Source organism: Thunnus albacares, chromosome 5 (assembly GCF_914725855.1).
Source record: "Thunnus albacares chromosome 5, fThuAlb1.1, whole genome shotgun sequence".
Taxonomy (NCBI): Eukaryota; Metazoa; Chordata; class Actinopteri; order Scombriformes; family Scombridae; genus Thunnus; species Thunnus albacares.
The window spans coordinates 26,235,877-26,255,179 of NC_058110.1; the positions used below are offsets into that span (position 1 = coordinate 26,235,877).

At 38.1% G+C, this 19,303-nt stretch overlaps 1 protein-coding gene across 13 annotated transcripts in view; it reads right to left on the reverse strand.

Moving 5' to 3' along the window:
• rap1gapa (RAP1 GTPase activating protein a) overlaps positions 1–18,930 on the reverse strand; it is a 57,581-nt gene extending 38,651 nt beyond the window's left edge. For 6 of the 13 annotated variants that reach the window (XM_044352083.1, XM_044352090.1, XM_044352087.1 and 3 more), the window contains exon 1: positions 4,109–4,288. In XM_044352083.1, the coding sequence (XP_044208018.1) occupies positions 4,109–4,152 (44 nt within the window). In that variant the 5' untranslated portion in view covers positions 4,153–4,288. Of the gene's footprint in view, positions 1–4,108; positions 4,291–18,905 lie in introns of those variants that run through there. The other 7 variants (XR_006403505.1, XM_044352077.1, XM_044352079.1 and 4 more) reach the window with 3 other exon arrangements.
• Between the last annotated feature and the right edge of the window lie 373 nt (positions 18,931–19,303).

Consider the following 19,303-nt stretch of genomic DNA (forward strand, 5'->3'; position numbering starts at 1 on the left):
CTTATTAACAATAAAATAATGTCTATATAATAATATCAGTCACAGTGGACATTTTATTGAATAATGACTATTTTGTAGACTTGAATTACATACATTTTTTGATAATACTTCTGTATTTGTAAGTAGGATTTGGACTGCAGGACTTATACTTGTAATAGAGTATTTTTACATTGTTGTATATGTACTGATAAATTACCTTGTTGTGCAATAGTCGGGCATCTTTTTCTCTATTTTTGGTGTCGTTTTTCAATCAGAAACATCATCTGTTGAGGAGTTATTGTTTCAGTGACTGCAGCAACACACCTGTTTGAAGCAGGCCAATCTGGTCTAATGGGGGCACAGAGGAACTACAAGACTATAACAAAAAAAATCCCTTGTGTTTAAATACTTATCAGAGCAAAAGTAAGTAGTCTGGTGAACATTAGGTAATTACTGCAGCTCACCCAGCGCCTACCCTTCCCCATTCTCCTCTGTGGATAGCTTGCCATTGTGAATATGAATGTGAATGTCAAAGTAAATATGCAAGGTGGACTGACTGAGTAGGCAATGAAGAGCCCTCTAGTCGCCCTACATCTCCTGTTTGTTTTGCTACTGTCCTTGGAAAGGTACTTGAATGGCTTCCTGTTCTCAAGTAGCCCTGCCTTGCAGTCTAATCATCTTTTGTCATGCAAAAATTTGCTTCTGTCAAACAAAAAGACCCTCTCTGTGTTGTCTTGTTGTCCGTGGTATGATATTCAATACAATGAGCTTGAGACTCTAGATCATCAAAAATCAAACCAACACAAAAGCCTCTCTTTTTTCAAACAGCACTACTGTAGGTGTAAAATAAACAAAGGTTTTCACCAAAGTAAACCTTAAAATTCTTGAGAAATTCACAGCTCATACGCTTTTTTAGTTGAAGCCACAAACTACACAAACAATGTGAAAATGGTTTACTGGCAATTCTTTGTGAAGTTGACAGCTTAAACATTTTCACATGGTATTATTATAGACCAGGTACTCAGTTTAACACTGGGAAACACCTTGTCCGCAAAGACTTTTGTTTACTCGTTGAAATGACATTTTCAAATCAGCTGACCAGAGAATACCAATTACAATTCTGGCCAGTTCAGATTTCAAAACAATGTTGGCCTTTCTACTTGGTTGTTTTTGAATAGGATAGACACACATTCCTCCACTCTTTCGTCCAGACACTTCAGCATACAGCATCATTGTTCATGTTGCCTGAATGCCTTGGCCCAGAGGTAACTGGGAGAGTATTCAGTTCATTTAAGACACACGTCGTAGTTCTGTGTTTATTTTTATGATTTCAGAGTTTATGAGGAGACTATAGACAAACAGAGATACAGTACATTTACTGAAGTAGCCACAGTCTCATGTGACACACAACAGGCGCACAAGACCAGATAGCAATATAAGTGTTAACAGTAGAAGAACTGCTTGGAGACTTGTCAATAAAAGGATATGAAAGCTCAGTGTTGCAACATCATGATGGACCTCATGCTTAACTTAGTAAGAATTCTGCTGCCACGTAACAGTATCCAGTAAAAACAAAAGTAGTCTTCCATGTAATAAGAAAAAGGAAGGGCTATAAACTATCCAATGTAAAACAAAAACCTAACACATAAAAACTCAAATTAAGTGGCAGCTCCACTCATATTTGATGTCAAAATTATAGAGCACGCTGCGTCAAAGACCAATCTGCAGAGAACAGAGGGGCTGCCTTCCCTTCAGTGAATGCCAATGGGATGCAGGGGGCAGAGTGCATTACAGATCACCCGCTGATGTGAGCAATTAGGCTGACCTATCGAAATGTGCAATGGTATTCAAGGGTGCTGCTAAATAGAAACCAGAAGAGCAAGTTATTTGCTTTGAATAGAAAGCTGATCTGCTTCCCCCAAAGTCTTCAACTCTCAGCTGTTCAGCTGCTCCACTACATGGATGAAATAAGTAATGGATGATGGATCCAAACATGGTGGCCCATTTGATACAATTAATGCAAAAAGTTTTGGCTTTATTTAACAGGTCCTGGTCAATAATTTCCTCAGATGGTTCCTGGAAATAACTTTTTAAAATCTGGTACATGGAAAATAGGAATTTCCTTAAATGAAAAGCTTAATTAATTAATATTTAAAGTAAATATTTGTGATTAATAATGATTAATTTATTATTGGAATCTTTATTTTTCATGTATGTTGAATTATTTGCTAATATGAATATATGTTATTATCTAATCTAGCTAAAATTATATGCTTTCACATTTTTACCACATTTAGCCAACCTACAATGACTAAAGATTCTCTAGGTTACAGGAGCAATTAATTTAAATGTATTAATTAGAAGTGTACCAATTAAACTCCCTGGAATTAGTACCAAATTACATATTTTTTCCAGGAAACTTTCAATTAAATTATTAGGAAATTGCAGACCTGTAAATAAAGAGTTACCCGCTTCTGCATGCACTTCCTACCATAGTCTCTCTGACTCCACGTGGTCAGCAGCCTACACATATGACATGAAAATAATAACTAAATGTGTATTGGACCTAATAGTTTAATTATGGAGGGAGTGATTTTTGATTGTGTGTGATGCTAATTTGTAGCCGCAGTAGCTGTGTGATTCTAAGGATGGCAATATCAGTCTATCAGTCCACCACTTTTGTGCAGACTAAAATATCTCATCAACTATTGGATGGATTGCCTTGAAATGTGATGCAGACATCTTAATGACTTTGGTGACCCCTGACTTTTCATCTAGTGCCACCAGCCTGCTCCACCAGCAGGTTCTCAATTAACCAGTGAAATATCTCAACATCTACTACATGGATCAACACAAACTTTTGAAAACATTAATTGTTTCCAGAGGATAAAGCCTACTGACTTTGGTGGATCCTCTAACTTTGACTCTTGCTACACTTCTTGCTACACCATGGATTGCTATGAAATTTCATACAGATATTTATGGTTCCCACGGGATGAGGAATAACTTTAGTGACCACCATGTTATCGTTGTCATTGCGAGCATGTTAGCATGCTGACATTAATTTTTAGCTAAAAAGCACCATTGTGTCTGAGTACTGCCTCACAGAGATGCTAGCACGACTGTAGACTTTTAACCTTGTTTTTCATAGTTTTACAGCGGCTTCACTAGTCATTAGGTAACACACATAAAATTACTATACACACAAGTCCATTTTAATTGTATAGCCCAATTTTACTACCCTTAGACTCTTTCTCTTCAAATAAGGAAAAAAAACCTAAAAAATGTGAAAAAACGGGGAAAACAACATTGTTGAGTGAAGACAGGAAAGCATGCAGATGCATTGGAGCACCTGTTCACCTTCTGACCATTAAAAAACTCTGTTGACTGTACATCTACTGCTTAGTAACCTGTAAAGTATGAACTGTACACAGGCCATATAAATAAATACACTGGGGACATGAGCGCCTACACACGGACAACACACAGTACTTTTTTTCTATTCAAACAATACATTTCCCTTTTATTTCACAAGGGATCATTTAAAATCACATACAGAATGCACATAAATGCAAACCATACACACACAAAATACGTGCATGCACTCACACAAACACACACCTTGGCAAACTATGAGATGGCATTTTTTTGTGTGTCTTTTGTATATGTATGAGAGAAAACATACATGTAAGTATCGCTAGTTTCACATATTTGTAACCCAGTAATACTTCCCTGTAAATGATACCAAGCCTTTGCTCACTGTTGATTGTGTCACCTTATCTTGTTTAAGCTTTTACATCTGATACCTCACCGTTACTGTCGAAAAATGTAACCCCTAATGATTCACCATCAAGCAGCAACAGCAGTATTATCAGGTCTAATTTGCAGTGTATTGGAAAGCAACAAAAACGACAAATAAGACCTTTAAGACAAAAGCTGGAATGAAAAATACTGCATTCCAGTGGGAATGACACAAACATGCAGACACAAATACAGACAGAATCTGCACAGTCATCAAACGGCGAGACAGACACAGATAAACAAACACACATACTCACTATCACACAAACGTGAACAGTGTATTTTGAAGAGGTTTAGTTCTACAAATTATTAGGATTTTAATTCTTACCCTCCGTAGGCTCCAAAAGTGAAACTCCTCTTTCTCTGCGGCATGCTGGCTAATGGATAGCTGTGAGTCAGTCAACTCAGTGCTGAATGGAGCCAGCACTTGTGTCACTTACGCTGACTGAGCATGTGTGCGTGTGTGAATGTGTGTGTGCTTGTATGCTCTGCTTGCCGTCTGAGTTCCACTCCCCCAGCCTTGGCTAACGTGCCCTGCCTCTTCCTTGCTCACACGCCTCCTTCACAAACAGGGGGAGAAACGGCAAGAGGATGAAGGAGGACGAGGGAGGAAGGGGGAGGGGGCTGCTGACCATGCCAGTCTCCCAGGGAACCAGGAGTGTGGTGGCAGCCTTTCTCACGTACAGGCTACATCCACTCTCTCATACGCCAAGATCCCAGAGAACACGCTGGCAGGTGTTTTTTCTTTTTCTTCCAAGTTTATCATAATACATAAAACCACACAGCACTGATACAAGTCTCAGCTTATTAAATTATCAGCGACTTGAGCAATTTAAAAAACAGCTACAGGCACAAAACCAGTTCTTGGCATTGTGAGAGTTTGCTTAAAAGTTCATCTTGCAGCACTAGTTCTGCTTCTTTCTGTCACTGGAAGACAGCTGGTCAAACAAGCTGTAGACATCAGACAAACACCTCACCGTTCTTCACAAATGTCCTCACAGAGTCAGGAGCTCCATTCCTGCATACTGTAGGTGACGACCTCTGAACAAGTTCCTAATCTGTTCATTCATCTCCCTCATAATTCTTTCCTTTGTAAGACCATCATCTCAGGTATGCACGCAAAATGAGGGTAAATGTAGCACAAAGGTACCTTGTGTTACTATTAGCTGCATTGATTAAATTAAGAAAAATTCTGGACATAGAGATTCTCCTTCAGTAGGCCGTTGAGTCTGAAAAACTGGCAGCAGTGACAACAATGCATTAATCCTGCCACAGATTATTGAATAAAGAAGGATTGCAGTCTAGAGCATCAGCCAGTTATCTGATAGACACTCACTTCCAAAACATTTGCACTACGTCGGGTGAAACACACTCCTGTTTTTATGGTCAGTGTTAGGCAGCACAGAGGTAGTTGTGTTAGATAGGAAAAGCAAAGTTTTTTAATTGACAACAGTTTATTCTACCCTAAATCATGAATAAATGGAATATCTCACCAATCCAGGACCTCAGTCTCCCCAAGGACCAATGATGTCTTCATTACATTAACTGTAAAGTGCTCATAGTAACTGGGCAGGAAAGCACTTAATTCATCAATGGGCCTACCAAACAAGCACAATTATGCTGATAGACAGTTACATCATCTCTCCACAATTACATCACCCCTTTCCTCTGAGACTGCAATTTTCTGAAAACATTTCACCACAGCGTTGCAGTCCTTGTCTGACTTTGTTGGTAATGGACCTCACTTTGTCTTGTGGCCATGTGGTAATTCAACTGACAAGGCGGATCTTTGGCTGATAGTGACTTCATTGATTGTAGCGATTGTTAATTTGATTAACATTCTTGACTATTTGTTTTTGGGATGGCAATGTCTGTCAGCCAGTCTGTCCACCACTTTGTTCCAGACTGAAGAAACTTAACAACTATTGGACTGATGGATTGCCGTTAATTTCTGTAAAAATGTTCATGGTCCCCAGAGGATGAAGCCTACTGACTTTGGTGATCACCAGACTTTTCCCCTAGCACAACCATGAGGTTGACATTTGAAGTTTACAGTGAAATAACACAACAATTGTCATCATATTTGGGACCTTTATGTCCCCCTCAAGATGAATTGTAATAACTTTGGCGATACCTCAAAGTGGCTAACAATGTATCAAATGACAATGTGTAATGTCAGAGGTGTAGCTGATGGTGATGAACCTACAGAGAATTATCAGCAACTCTGCAGCTCCACTCGGCTTCATGAAGCCTCATATCAACTTTCAGCTTATTGTTTAGCAACAATAAGCAACTTTACTGTTTTGGTTCACTCTCAGTGCTCTCACTGTGTTGTTTGTGGCTGCAGCAGGCAGCTGTTATCTGGGAAAAAGTTCAGTAGCTAAAGATCAAGATATCTCCCTCAGGGAAATAGAGACCAAGACCAGGAAATAGAGACCAAAATCAGAACTAAAGGAGAGTGAATATTGGATAAGAGAAGCAACTGTTTGCTAACAAATTCTTATCGACTTAAAAGGTAATGATACGACAATGTTGTGTTCACAACTTGTTTCCACTGCCCCCAAGTGGCTAGAAATACCATTTAATTCAGGTTTAACCATCATAAGGTCAAATGTCATTTAATTGTCCGATCAGCCTCACCTGTGTTTTCTGTTTAGTGCTGATTAGCAAATGTCAGCATGCTAACATGCTAAGCTAAGATGGTGAGCATGGTATTACCTGCTAAACATCAGCATGTTAGCATGCTGAAATTAGCATTTAGATCAAAGGTTTGTGCTAGCATGACTGTAGATTCTTGTTTACTAACAGTCTACTAGTACGTAATTTTTTTCATTAATTTATTTTACAATGACAATGGTCACTTATTAATATGAAAATAACATAAATGAGCCAGAGTTTGCCATAATTTGTTGTCCCATTTGTTAAAAAGGTACCCCAAATGTAGAATAAAATTGCACTTCTTTTGAAATCCACTGAATATCACAGTTCACATCCACCAATAAATAATGCCACAGTATAACACTTGGTAGTTACCCAGAATCCATATTATTCGAGGTATTCATAATTGTGACCATTTTTTAAACACCAAAACTGTATCTCATCCAACGTGAAAACAGATCTCAGACCAAACCATTAGCTCAAACCATCAGAAACCACTTGATCCCAACAAACAGCCAGCTGGATTCAGCTCCCTGGCACAGCCATCACCCAACTTTATTTAAGTGCCACTCTATTGATTCAGCACGTCAGTCTTGGTGCTACCTTCAGTCCTGTCTGCTTTCCTGACAATTCAATTAACTAAAGCAGCTGTGGCGTGTGTGAGGCATTTGAATGGGTGCAGCCCAGACAGAAGCCTTTAATCACATCACCTCAGGAACAAGGCCTAGTGCTACCAAACAGCTCTGGCTCCTCTTTTGTCTTAAAGGAAATGGACGGGCAGGAAAACTCTCAAGAGGACAAAGGCAGTGGAGATCCCTCCCCGATATCCATGTCGTCACACTCACATAAACTACTGATTCTGCAACACCAACAAAATACCAGACGGAAAACAAAACAAACACAGAGATCAGAATACATAAGAGCTTTTACAGAAAAGACTCTGTGTCTCCCCAAGTAAAATGTGTATTGTTAATTCAACTCTGTTTTATGTATGGCTAAACAATAATACCAATCAGAGTAATCATGATTAAAATCATAGCCCTAAAATTATAATCATCACTATTCAATTAACCAACACGTTATTATTGCTAGCATCAAATGAATAAATGTAATCAAATGTGCTACAATAGGTCTGGTGCTGTAATTAAATACACAGTATCATTATTATTTTTTTTTTTACAGTTATATACCACTACTGTATACAGTATCATGAAAATACAGTGGTTTATTTTATTGTTACAATTTCACTGCTGTCACTATAAATACACTAAACCTACTGTAATTCTTTTTTTACAGTAAGTTACTTGTCAATTGCTGCTGGTTAATTACTGTGAAAATAACGGTACGTTTCTTACAGTATACAGGTGTAAACAGATGTGGGATGTCTCCTCTATCTTTCACTTTGTGGATGGGTAAATACACCTACATGTATTTCCAGTCTGGTCTGTGAAAAGGCAGCAACAGTGGGGAGGATGTGGTGGCAGAGTTGCTATGTGGTACATACGAGGGCTGAGGAGTGGATGGAGCAGAAGCAAAAATCATTCGTTCGTCCTCAGCTCCTCTTTCATGGGGCAGGAAATTTGCTCCTGGGGAATAGATCAGTGTTGTGCCTCTCTAAAGAGAACACTGTTTAAACAAGCAACACATGCAAAGGCCTTTGTTAAGGAGGCGCATCGTAATTTATCATTTCGGTTCCTTTAAACGAAAATCTAATTTTCTATGAGCAGGGGTTTAATGTGTTTGAGGCTGAACAAACATCATAAATCAACTGCGCTATGAAGCACTGTGAGGTTCAGGGCAAAGTATATCCCTGCTGGTTTAACAAAAGCTTTATTGAAACAGAAACCAGTCGAACAATTGAGCCTTATGCGCTATGTTTATTCTCATTAATATTTGATTTCTTTTCTTGTAATTTTAGTGTCTCATGGTTTAATCTCATAGCCTTTCTCTGGTTATAAAGCAGGGCCCCATATGGACCACTTTAGATAAAACCTGTCATGCCTCGATGATTTCTTATACCAAATAATATCAATATAATTTTATTGTTATCTTTTCAAGCAAGGTGCACAAAGTGCTTTCCAGAGGAAGGAAAATAAAACAGAACTCAGGAGCCAGTGGAGCAAAAGCCCCAAAGCCCCAAATCATGTATGTATATAATAAAACTGTGAAGGCCCTGCAAACTTATTTCTCAATAAGCTTGTAACTACGGCTGTTGGGATCTTACATGAACACACATTTTGCTGCCAACGTTAGAACAGTTAAGGCTATTTCACATGAGAGATTTCTGTTATTGTTTTGTTTTGTTTTTCTCTGTGCTCAGTGGTTCATTGAAATGTCGCATATGATGCCACACACTTGTGCAACGTGCATCAGGACTCTGACGACAATTGTTGGGTTGTTTGGTCAACGTCAGTCAAATCTGGTCAAACCACAGCCAGAGTTTTAGGATGTTAAACTCATCATAAACAATATATAACAGCAAAGGAGTCATGACTACAGGGGCAACAACTTTTCGTCAGTCATCTGTTTTAGTAACAGGCTACCACTATCAAATCTATGTTACATATTATATACATACATGATATCACACCTACAGTACTCGTCAAAGGTTTGGACACACTTTTTCATTCAAGTGAATGGGAAAGTTTTATGGATTCATTTATTTCATTCTTTGAATCAAATAATGAATTTTGGTTTTAAAAGTCTAACCAGGGCTGCAGGGGCTGCAAATTAACTTCAGCTAGACAGTGTAACAATATTAATCTGTACGGTCCCTGTAAATAAACAAATTAAACAAAATAAAATGTGTTTTTTTAACATATTATTAACTTATTTAGTCATGAATATTTTATGTTAAAGGGAAACTTTAGATTAAAAATCATGTTTTCAGGGGCTTTCATATGTACTCTAAAGACTTATAACTAGAGTAACAAAGTCAAGATCTGGGTAATACAGGAAAAATGTTTTTGTTTTGGTATGGCAGCAGAATCCTGCATGATTTGAAGCTAAAGCAGATAAACAAGACATTATTGTAATCTTGGTTACGAAATGATGGTGTTGCTCTGATTTTTTAAATATTGCAAACAGATGACAAAAACATGACTGGACTAATTTCTTTGTATGTGCCTCCAGGCTCAAACTGCTATTAATTTATTAGATGTTATTCAAATGATCAGTATTAGGGCTGAGGGGGCCAAACAGGCTGTTTTTGTTAGGAGTGGCCGATGACCAGGACCTCAACTCTAAAAAAGGTAAAACCTGGGCGAGTGAACAGCCTCTTAAAGAACGAGGTTAATCATTCCACAATATTTATACTGTATCGTGATGAACACACTGCCTATAGCTGCTGTATACTTTCTAAATATTTTGCAGATACTTGACTGAACAAGGAGTACACATACACTCGGATATTTGGAGAGCTGGAGTTTGCGGAGGAAGGGGTGCCATACAAATATTTGAAGGGAGCAAATATTCAAAGGGCAATTGTGCTTTGAAGCATGAGGAAATAAGCTGAGCTTTATCTCTGCAAGCAATTCATTTTCATTACACTTTTCTAACTTCAGTAGCTGACTGAGCGTAAGAGTGCATGACTGAGACCATGGACAACGTAATTATTTGGTTTCTTTGTTTATTTGCTAGTTTGGGATGGTTTAAATTGTCTGTCCAGTAACACTGAACAGAGGAATGTCTGTTACCTCACTTGACTTTACTTTATTGTCACTGCAAGGGAATTGATCACATTTGCTTTGCAATTCAAAACTCCTTCTTACTTCTTCTTCAGTGCAAAAATTACATTGGTTTCACATCCCTTGCTGCATTTGCAGACACATTTAGTATCTAGATTCCTCTGGCAGACAGCTGAAAGTGAAAAAGTTGCAAAGAAGTTACAGTAAGGGTTTTTGACTGTCTGACTGGGAGGAGTGGAGCGAGCCCACTGAACCGTCTTCCTCCCAATGAGGTCACGTGCCCCTCAGGCCCCTGGGAGCCGCTACAAACAGCCTCACGCACACACTGTGGCCTTTCATAGCCTCTCATTAGAGGGCCAGGATATTATGGTGGACACGGCAGAAGAAAAGAGGTGTTGTTGCAGCGTGCTTGCATCGAATGAGCCCAGTCCCACTTTGTGTTCCACTCTGTTGAGGTTTGAATGCAATTATCAGTTCTCTATATTGTTCCCATTCTTTTCACTTCATTATCCAGAGACTTACTGTATAATCAGCGGGTGACAAGAGAGTTATTATGCATGTTTTTTTGTTTTTTTATCCTTCTACCTAAATTTTGAATAACAAAAAAACATTTTAAGGGCTTATCAATTACTTCAAAATGGAGGGACTTCCTTTAAAGTACTGGCTTCCAGATCAGTGATGGCAGTCTGTCTTCTTCAGACAATTATGATCTGGAGCAGGATGAAAGTGACAGCTACAGGGACGTGTTGCTCGTTGATCTTTGTTGCACAGAAAGATCTAATTCTGTTTTAATGGATGTGCAGTGCCATACTATCTCCCCATTGTGTCCCTGGCAGCTCCATGATGGATGGTTCCCTGCGACTGAGGAATACTTGTCTTCATGCCAGGTGATCAATAGATGACTCGCCACAGCAGAGACAGACTCGGGCCCGACACCACTCAACTTTTAATCCCCTGGCTGGTGGAGAAATGCCACAAAGTTAAAGGGCAAGTTTTAATCCCTTTGCTTTCAACTCACAGGGGGAATAGTAAATTTGATAGCTTTCATTTTCCAGTGGTCACTACTGCAATATTGACCATTTCGAAATTTATCGATTCCAGAAATGTTTGCAGTGAAAAGGTCAATAAGAAAGTTGAGGATATTTTTATGTTGTGAGTGTCTTAAATGTTAAGTCCATGATTGTGCATTTATTAATGAATTGATGCTGATGAGAATGCAGGCTAACAGTGCCCTCTCCTGGACACCGGGATGTACATCATATCATATTATATCAACAAGAAAAGTAAGGAAATGATGAAATAAAGTCAGTATTTTAAAACTTTTAATCTATTTTGCTCTTTAAGAATGACTAATAATTAAAGGCAATTTTGATACATTTTTCTCAACTTTACAAAAACTGGCCACTTTATTAGGTACATCTGTGCAATCTAATGAAATATAATACAACAGCTCGGCCATGAATTTTACTTTTATGAAGCTTATAAATTGTCTGTTTTTATTCTGATACATGATATTTCCACTTAATGTTTATAATTGAGGTTGTAGTGGGTGTTGGTGTTGTACTGGAAATTATATTATATTGAAAGGGGTTTCTAATATTTTATCTAATATTTTGTCTGCCCTCGTTTCTGTATAAATGAGGGCAGCTTTAAGGTAATTTTGTCACCAAATGTCCAAGTCCAGTTTGTGGCAAGGTGTGGGGTTACCAATTCAATACTTTTCCACATATTGAGTTCTAATAAGGTCAGAGGAAAATTTAAAAAAAAAAAATGCAATTAGTATTATAATTTTTACACATATTGTACAACATTGTGGTCTGTGGGGATCTAAACAACAAGGAAGGTTAATATCAACAGAATGCATGGATTAAAGGTTGTAGTGGGTTTTGGGTTTTCTGGCAGACAGAGTGCATAAATATCATCAAAAATGTGTATTTAAATTATTGAATGCACATTTTTGCTCCTTTTACACATGATTTCATTGCAGTAATTAGGTCAGGCTCATTTAAGAGGTTCTTAGAAACCAGGAGAAGATTGCAAGAGCTTTAAAAGTAATTTCACTAAATAGCCTTCAAAATAAATACCTAAAATTTCTTGTTAGACGACTTCTGTTCTCTAATGCGTCAGACTGGCTATTAAAACCAAACCAACTTTTTGTCATATAGACCCAATTGACTGAAGTATGTGTGTGGCCAGAGCCTCCGCATGGGAACAGCAGGTGTCTCCACAAATAGAGGCAAACATTTGCATGTGTCACCCAGAAAATAGCAGACCGTGGTGTCAGAGAGGGCAAGTGGGTTGATGAGTCAGGAAATGTGTGCTCGGTGTCCTGCAGTTTGAGTAATACCAAGCTAATCCGTATCTGAAATATATTACGAGTTATCTTGCAAGTTTTGTTATCAGGGCTTTTTCCCAGCTTGCAGAACACAACATTGTGTGAGGTTCCCTCCCCTGTATCTATTCTGAATCTATCTGTCATACAGCTCAGTGGTGCGGAGAAAAAACAACATGTAATCATTATAGAGAGGAACAGCATATAGTGTTTGTCATTTACATTGACTTCATGCTCAATCGAGAATAACCTTTTCATGTATATTCATGAATATTCATAACATCTCAATAATTTGTTCCGGATAATGAGTGAATGCTAAATTGCAGTAAGTTGTAGAATTCCCTACTTTAGCATGCTATAAGTGCTGTATGTACAGTAATTATGGTAAAACACTTAGGTTTGAATTCATGAATAATAATAATGAATAAAAAAAAAGGTTGCTGGCTTGCCTATGCAGATGAAAGACTGACATGTAATACTTTTCATTCCAGCAAAAAGCTGATAAACAAGTGATAAGTAACTGAAACTCAGCATCCGTAAATAGTAGCCTGTAGTTTATACAATTACACCATCAGTACCCTAAAAAATAATGAAAAGGTAGCACATCTCAAATTTCCAAGTCAAGGAGGACAAAGTTATAACATTTCACTTGTTCATTCGGCTCACATCACAATTATTTATTTTTGGGGTTTTTTTGTGATGTGAGCCGAATGATTTGAGATGAGCCACCTTTTCATATTTTTTTGGAACATGCTCACTGGATTTTGGGTTTAGCACTCCACTGAGAATCCCATCACTGAAACTTCCTTTTCCAATTCACCATCAGTACCCAGTCGGCATTTTTGTCTATTTGCTTTTCTATATATGAACAGAACCAGCATGAAGGAAAAATCAAGATATCATGTCAGCCCTGTTCATACAAACCCTTTACTACAGCAATACGTCAGCACAGTGTGGCCACTTTAACACTATCATGGCCTATGATGTCAGCTTTTACAATTTGTCCATTAAACTTTATTGTATACCAATTAATTTTATCTAAATGTTTCACTTGCTTGTAATGTACACAAACCATAACATAGAGTCACAATGATATTATACTACATCTAATTAAATCCTTCTCATTAAAGGATTACTGTGCTGTTGGACTAGGTCAGACTGGGCCACAGGGCAATGTGACAAGACACTTACCTGAATGTTAATGAGGCTAAAATCAAAGAGTGTAGATGTGAGGTGTAAGAAATTCAAATATAACTCATTATTATGCCTGTACAGTCAGGTAGGTAATGAAACTGCTGAACGGGCAACACTAAAAAGGAAACTTGTGATGAGAATCAAGAATAAATATAGAAGCCCGACAGATACAGATACAGTACAGAGGCAGAGAGTGGGTGACTCATTCAAAGCCCATCAAAGAGACTGTACACTTTCGCTCTAATAAGCTGTTTGCCGTGGTCCAGCTGACATCCTCCTCTGAGGAGAGAATGCACATAAATGCAATTTGCAGATGAATAATTCAACAGAAAGGAAAATTATGCAAAAAAAAAAAAACGCCTTAAGTATCAACATGAGGTTTTAAATATTGTTTGTACTGGAATACCTGTATAATAAAGATATCACAAAATACAACCCAGTGACTTTTAATAAAAAAAAGTGCTGAATCCAGTTGCTAATAAAATATCTCTGCTGTCCAGTCACATAACTGCTCTCTCTCTCTCTCTCTCTCCATGTTCCTATCAGTCACGCAGGTCTCCACAGCTCCACAATGAGCCTTCATTTAATGCAGCTTCTCATCCCTGGCCCACTGACTATGTTAATTATAGCGCAGGCTTGTATTTCAGATCACAGACAGGGCTGTAATTTACAAAGGGTTCAATAACATATTAGACATCAAACTATGGTATGAGGGGGACAACAGCGCAGGAGTGAATAAATTGCACCCTCAAAGAGTGCATCTTCACAGGCTCGCATCTTTGACACAATGCCAAAGGGGCAATCCTATATGTATGACGATGAAAGAGCGGCGTGTCTCAGGAGCAGCCAGTGGCCTCACATAAACGAGCATATAAATAATCCATGTGAAATCTGGCAATGCGTGTGTGGAAACTGACTGGGTGAAATTCTGAGGCTTTTCCACAGCTCCTTTAATATACAATAGAGGCTCATGACGGAAGAAAGTGCTAGGTTCTCCATACTGATACTTTAATAGGCTATCGAGGTGAATAAAACAGAGAAAAAAAAATGAGTTAAGGGTTGCAGTCAAGCAAACAAAACAACTAGAACAAAAATAAAAGCTGAATAAAAGCCAGAGACTATAAAATTCTTATAATAAAAGTAGCGGCAGTCAAAAGGATCCTGCTTATATCAGGATCAACAGTTCAGGTAGATTGTTACAGACCAGCTTCGGAAGCAATCAATTAAACCTTTAAAGTCACTTCCAAAACAAAAAGGCAACTAATGAAGTATCATTAGAAAGAGATGCAGTCCCATCTGTTGGTTTTGGTCTGTTAGGCAGATGGCCGCCTACCTAGAGCCTCGTTCTGCTTGAGGTTTCTTCCCATTAAAAGGGAGTTTTTCCTTACCGCTGTCGCCAAGTGCTTGGTCATGGGGGAATGTTGGATCTCTGTAAAATAAAGAGTCCGGTCTAGACCTGCTTTATGAGAAAAGTGCCCTGAGATAACTTCTGTTGTGATTTGGTGCTTATATTTATATACATATAAATAGGAATTGAAAAAAAAAATGGAATTGTTGCAGTATTTCAGCACAGTGGAGCCATCATAACGCCACATGATAAAAGCAGGTAAACAGCAGCAGTTAAGGTGAGGAAAGATAAACACATGTATAATCCAATATAGTGCACATCACTGAAATTCAAGACAGGTCCAGTTTCAGCATGGTGCCTGAGATGAAGCAATGACTGGACAGAAGTAATTAGTATGCTGTTCATGACTGAGCAGCAGGAAAACTAAAATTAATTCTTGAAGCATGTTTAATACATCCAGTTAGCAGTTTAGACACGGAGGGAATTTGGCTACTAAAGCCTATAATAAGGATTTCACTATTGTCTGAATTGTCCAGTAAAAATGTCACAGGTATAGTATTAATTCGTGAAAATATCTTAAATGATTAATTTAAAAATTATTTATATGCACCCAAAAGATGTGTGTTTTTTATTTGTTTCCATCACACACTTTATTACTTTCATAGTACTTTTAAATTTATAAGTGTCTGGTTCATTTTTGCATGTGTTTTAATGTCCTTCCATGCAAAAACATGCAAAGACTGAGATATGGTGTAATTATATTATAAAATTTACAAGTTTTCACTGTTGCAGTGTGATATCACAAAGAAGCCAATAAAGACCCGTAATTCATATGACACTGTACATCCAGTTTCATTTAACCCTTAAGACAAAATAAAGACAAAATAACAACAAAAACTATTTGGGGCAAATGGTGATTTAACCTTTTTCATACAGACTAATAGCTCTCATCATGTGACATCTGATTAATAATTACACAACAGTGATTCCAAACTGCCACGCTACAGGACGTTGGCAGGGGCCAATTAGTCGCTGCCCTGAGGCCTCTCACCACTGCTCATCTCCCCCGACTCTGTGTTATAGCCAAAACTCAGATTTCCAATCCCACCAAGCTTTAATTTATCTGCTTTTTTCTTTGTTAGCTGGCTGAAAGGAATACAAACCTCATGAATTAGCAAATATGTTAGGGTTTTTTATAATGTTTTGCAGAAGAACAAGAACGATAATACAGTAAAAACAAACAAGTCTGTGTTTTCTCTGCGGGGTTGCTCTCTGTTTTTTTTTTTTACTTTCAAGGGCACAAAGAAGGAATATCCTCTGCAGCAGGGAAATCTTCCTACAATGAGCCAGAGATCCTAACGTTGCTCAGCTGTAAAAGTAAAAGGTCCCGTTACATTTAATAATAGAAGAGGCTGCTGGGTAGAAGGACGGGCTGCCAGAGCACACAATCCTCTGAGTGCACAGCCTCCCGTGGCCAACATAGTGACAGACACAGAGGCACTCAGCTGGAAGCATAAAGAAATGACGGAAGGGAGGGTTCTATGAGGAAAAGAAGGAACGGAGTGACTCAGAGGTGAGAAAATGAAGCAGCGAGGGTGGAAAAGGGAAAGGGGAAAAAAAGTCTATAGAAAGATGAAAGAGAAATGATGAGGAAGTGGAACTGCAAACGGATGGAGTGGTGTGGTTTAGAGAAATCCTGGATGGAAGCAATGAAGGATGAAGGGTTGCAAGGACGGGATGGATAAAGCTCGCTGGCAAAGGATGGACTGATTTAAGAAAGTAAAATCTGTGCAATCATTCAGAGCTGCCCCGTAAGGATCGTATATCAGCTGATGAGTCTAAAGAGTGCATAATAAAAACAGGATTTATTCCTGCTCGCTTGTTTTTTCTGCTGTTGTCAGTAAAGTGAGGCTTTAGGCTTTCTTGCCTGATTCCAAAGGCATCAAAGAGAGGTCAGCTGATGTGAGAGAAAAGTTTGTCCTGGAAGCTTCTGCTGCTCAGGTGCAGGCTTTATTCACTGAAGGCAGGCAGCCATGAAAATGAGTGAAACACCAGTCAGCCCCGCAGAAACACAGATGCACCACTGAAGATCGCATGAGGCGTTCAGTAAACAAACATTGCAGCATTTTTAAACAGGCAAAACTTATCTTTATGAAGTATTTGAATTCAAAACTATGTTAAATGATCATCAACCACCAGAGATAAATATGACCTGAAACCAGTAGTGGACCTGGGTATCATCAAGTTTAAAATAAGATCCTGGTATTAGGGAAAAAGAGAGATACACTGCAACAACAAAAGAGAGCAAAAAAGACCTGACACCTTTTCTATTTCTGGTCTAAGAATATCTCACTAATAAAAAAAATTAGACACCCATCTCCATTACCTGAAACAAACAGCCAGTATTTCCAGTAAATGAGATGGGTCCAGTTTCTACAGTTTTGTAAGTCCTTCCTTCTTTAAAGCTCTGAATCTTCACTTTTCCTTAGTTTCATTAAACACAACCTAAAATAGGCAATACCATGTTTCTTGATGCTATAATGTGATACAATTATATTTTCCCATTGCCTTTTCAGTGAATAAACTCGTGTTATATCTTTCTAGTCCATGATGGAACAAAACAAACAGAGGAGACCTGTATTCTCATATTTTTGGTAGGATTCTGAAATACAAGGGGGGAAAAAGTTAAATATATAATCACAATGAAGATTGTGTTTCATGCACAAGAACATGCCCAAAGAGAATTTAACACGCAGCCAACAAGGATCGTGTCAAGAGGTGGTGACGTGTAAAAAGATGTAGTCTATTACTCATGCTGGAGGGTCAAACAACACACACTCATGGATAGTCTCAGTTAACCACAGATGGATCAATAGCTTGGATGATTTAGACTGAGAGAAAATGTCATGCTGTCATAAAATGGAACATAAATCTATAAATCCTGAACAGGAATTGAGGAGCAATTAATAATTGAATGTCACAGATTGAATATGACCATTTGAAGATATTTACTAGAAAATAACTATAATTTTCAAAACAATGTAGAATATTTTTGTAAAACATCTTTTATTTAGACATGATAAGTGTTTTGTCAGATTATGATTTCGGTGGAGAGACATAAACAATAGCACTGGAAAATTTTGCCTACCTTGAGGTGACCCTGCATGGCCCCAGTTTGTGCCTGTAATGCTACATAAACTGGGGCTCAGGTGACTCTAACATATTTTTAATGACACAATGGGGTGATAATAGCCACATGTGACACACCTGCAGTGACATAATGGAAAACACATTTTGCTTTTCAGTATTTTGCTTTTTAAGTCACCTGATATAAAGGGATAAAGAAAAGGTGCCAAACTGAAATGGTTTTGCTGCCATATTCCTCAAGAACTATCTGAAAAGATATTCAAAAATAAACAATCTCATAGGCTAAATATATCTGGAGACGAACCCCAACTTCGCTATCAACATGTAAGAGTCCTGTCAGCGGTCAATACACGAGAATTGATTATAATGGCGTCTCGGAACCAAACTTTTGGCTTATCTTACAGGCTAGAAAATAGGCATGAAAAGAAAGAAGGAATAAAAATATTGCCATGCAACTATGAATAAATGATTTCATTGACTCTATGCGTAGAGAGAGATTTGTCCATTAATAATTACACACATCATTAATACAGCATATATGCACCTTAATCAACACAAACGTCCGTGAGATAGCAGCTACACGAATGATTCCTGCGCGGGACAGCACGACTAAACTTCACTAAGACCGCTATACTCGCACTTCCAGCGATTAAATTTCATCTGAAACTACTGTACACTTCTTATATTATTATAACAACAATCCTACATCAATATTTTGCTGCCCAAACCCCCGAGTTATAGCAAGCAAACAGCACGTTACCTTTGCTGTTGTCTTCAGTCAAGCGGCTGGATGTGAATGAGTTAGTGATGCTGAGTACGGTGATGATGAATGGATGCTGCGCTGCCTAGCAACCAAACGACCAATGGAATAAATGCAAACATATACGATATGCACAACTCACTGTATGCATTTACTGGATTAAATGTTAGTCTCCAGGCAAGGATATACTCGCTCTGTTCAGAGAGTTTGACACTAGCTTTCATCTTATGAAAGGGGAAAGTTTCTCCGTGTTCACCTTAAATCAGATTTTGAGACAGTAGAAACATGATTTGTGACATCATAGCTAGTTTTGAACTAACCAACAACTTTTGGAATGAAAAATATTAGCATTTTCAGAGATTCTGGATTTTTAAATGAGGGAGAAAGAGTAGATCTAA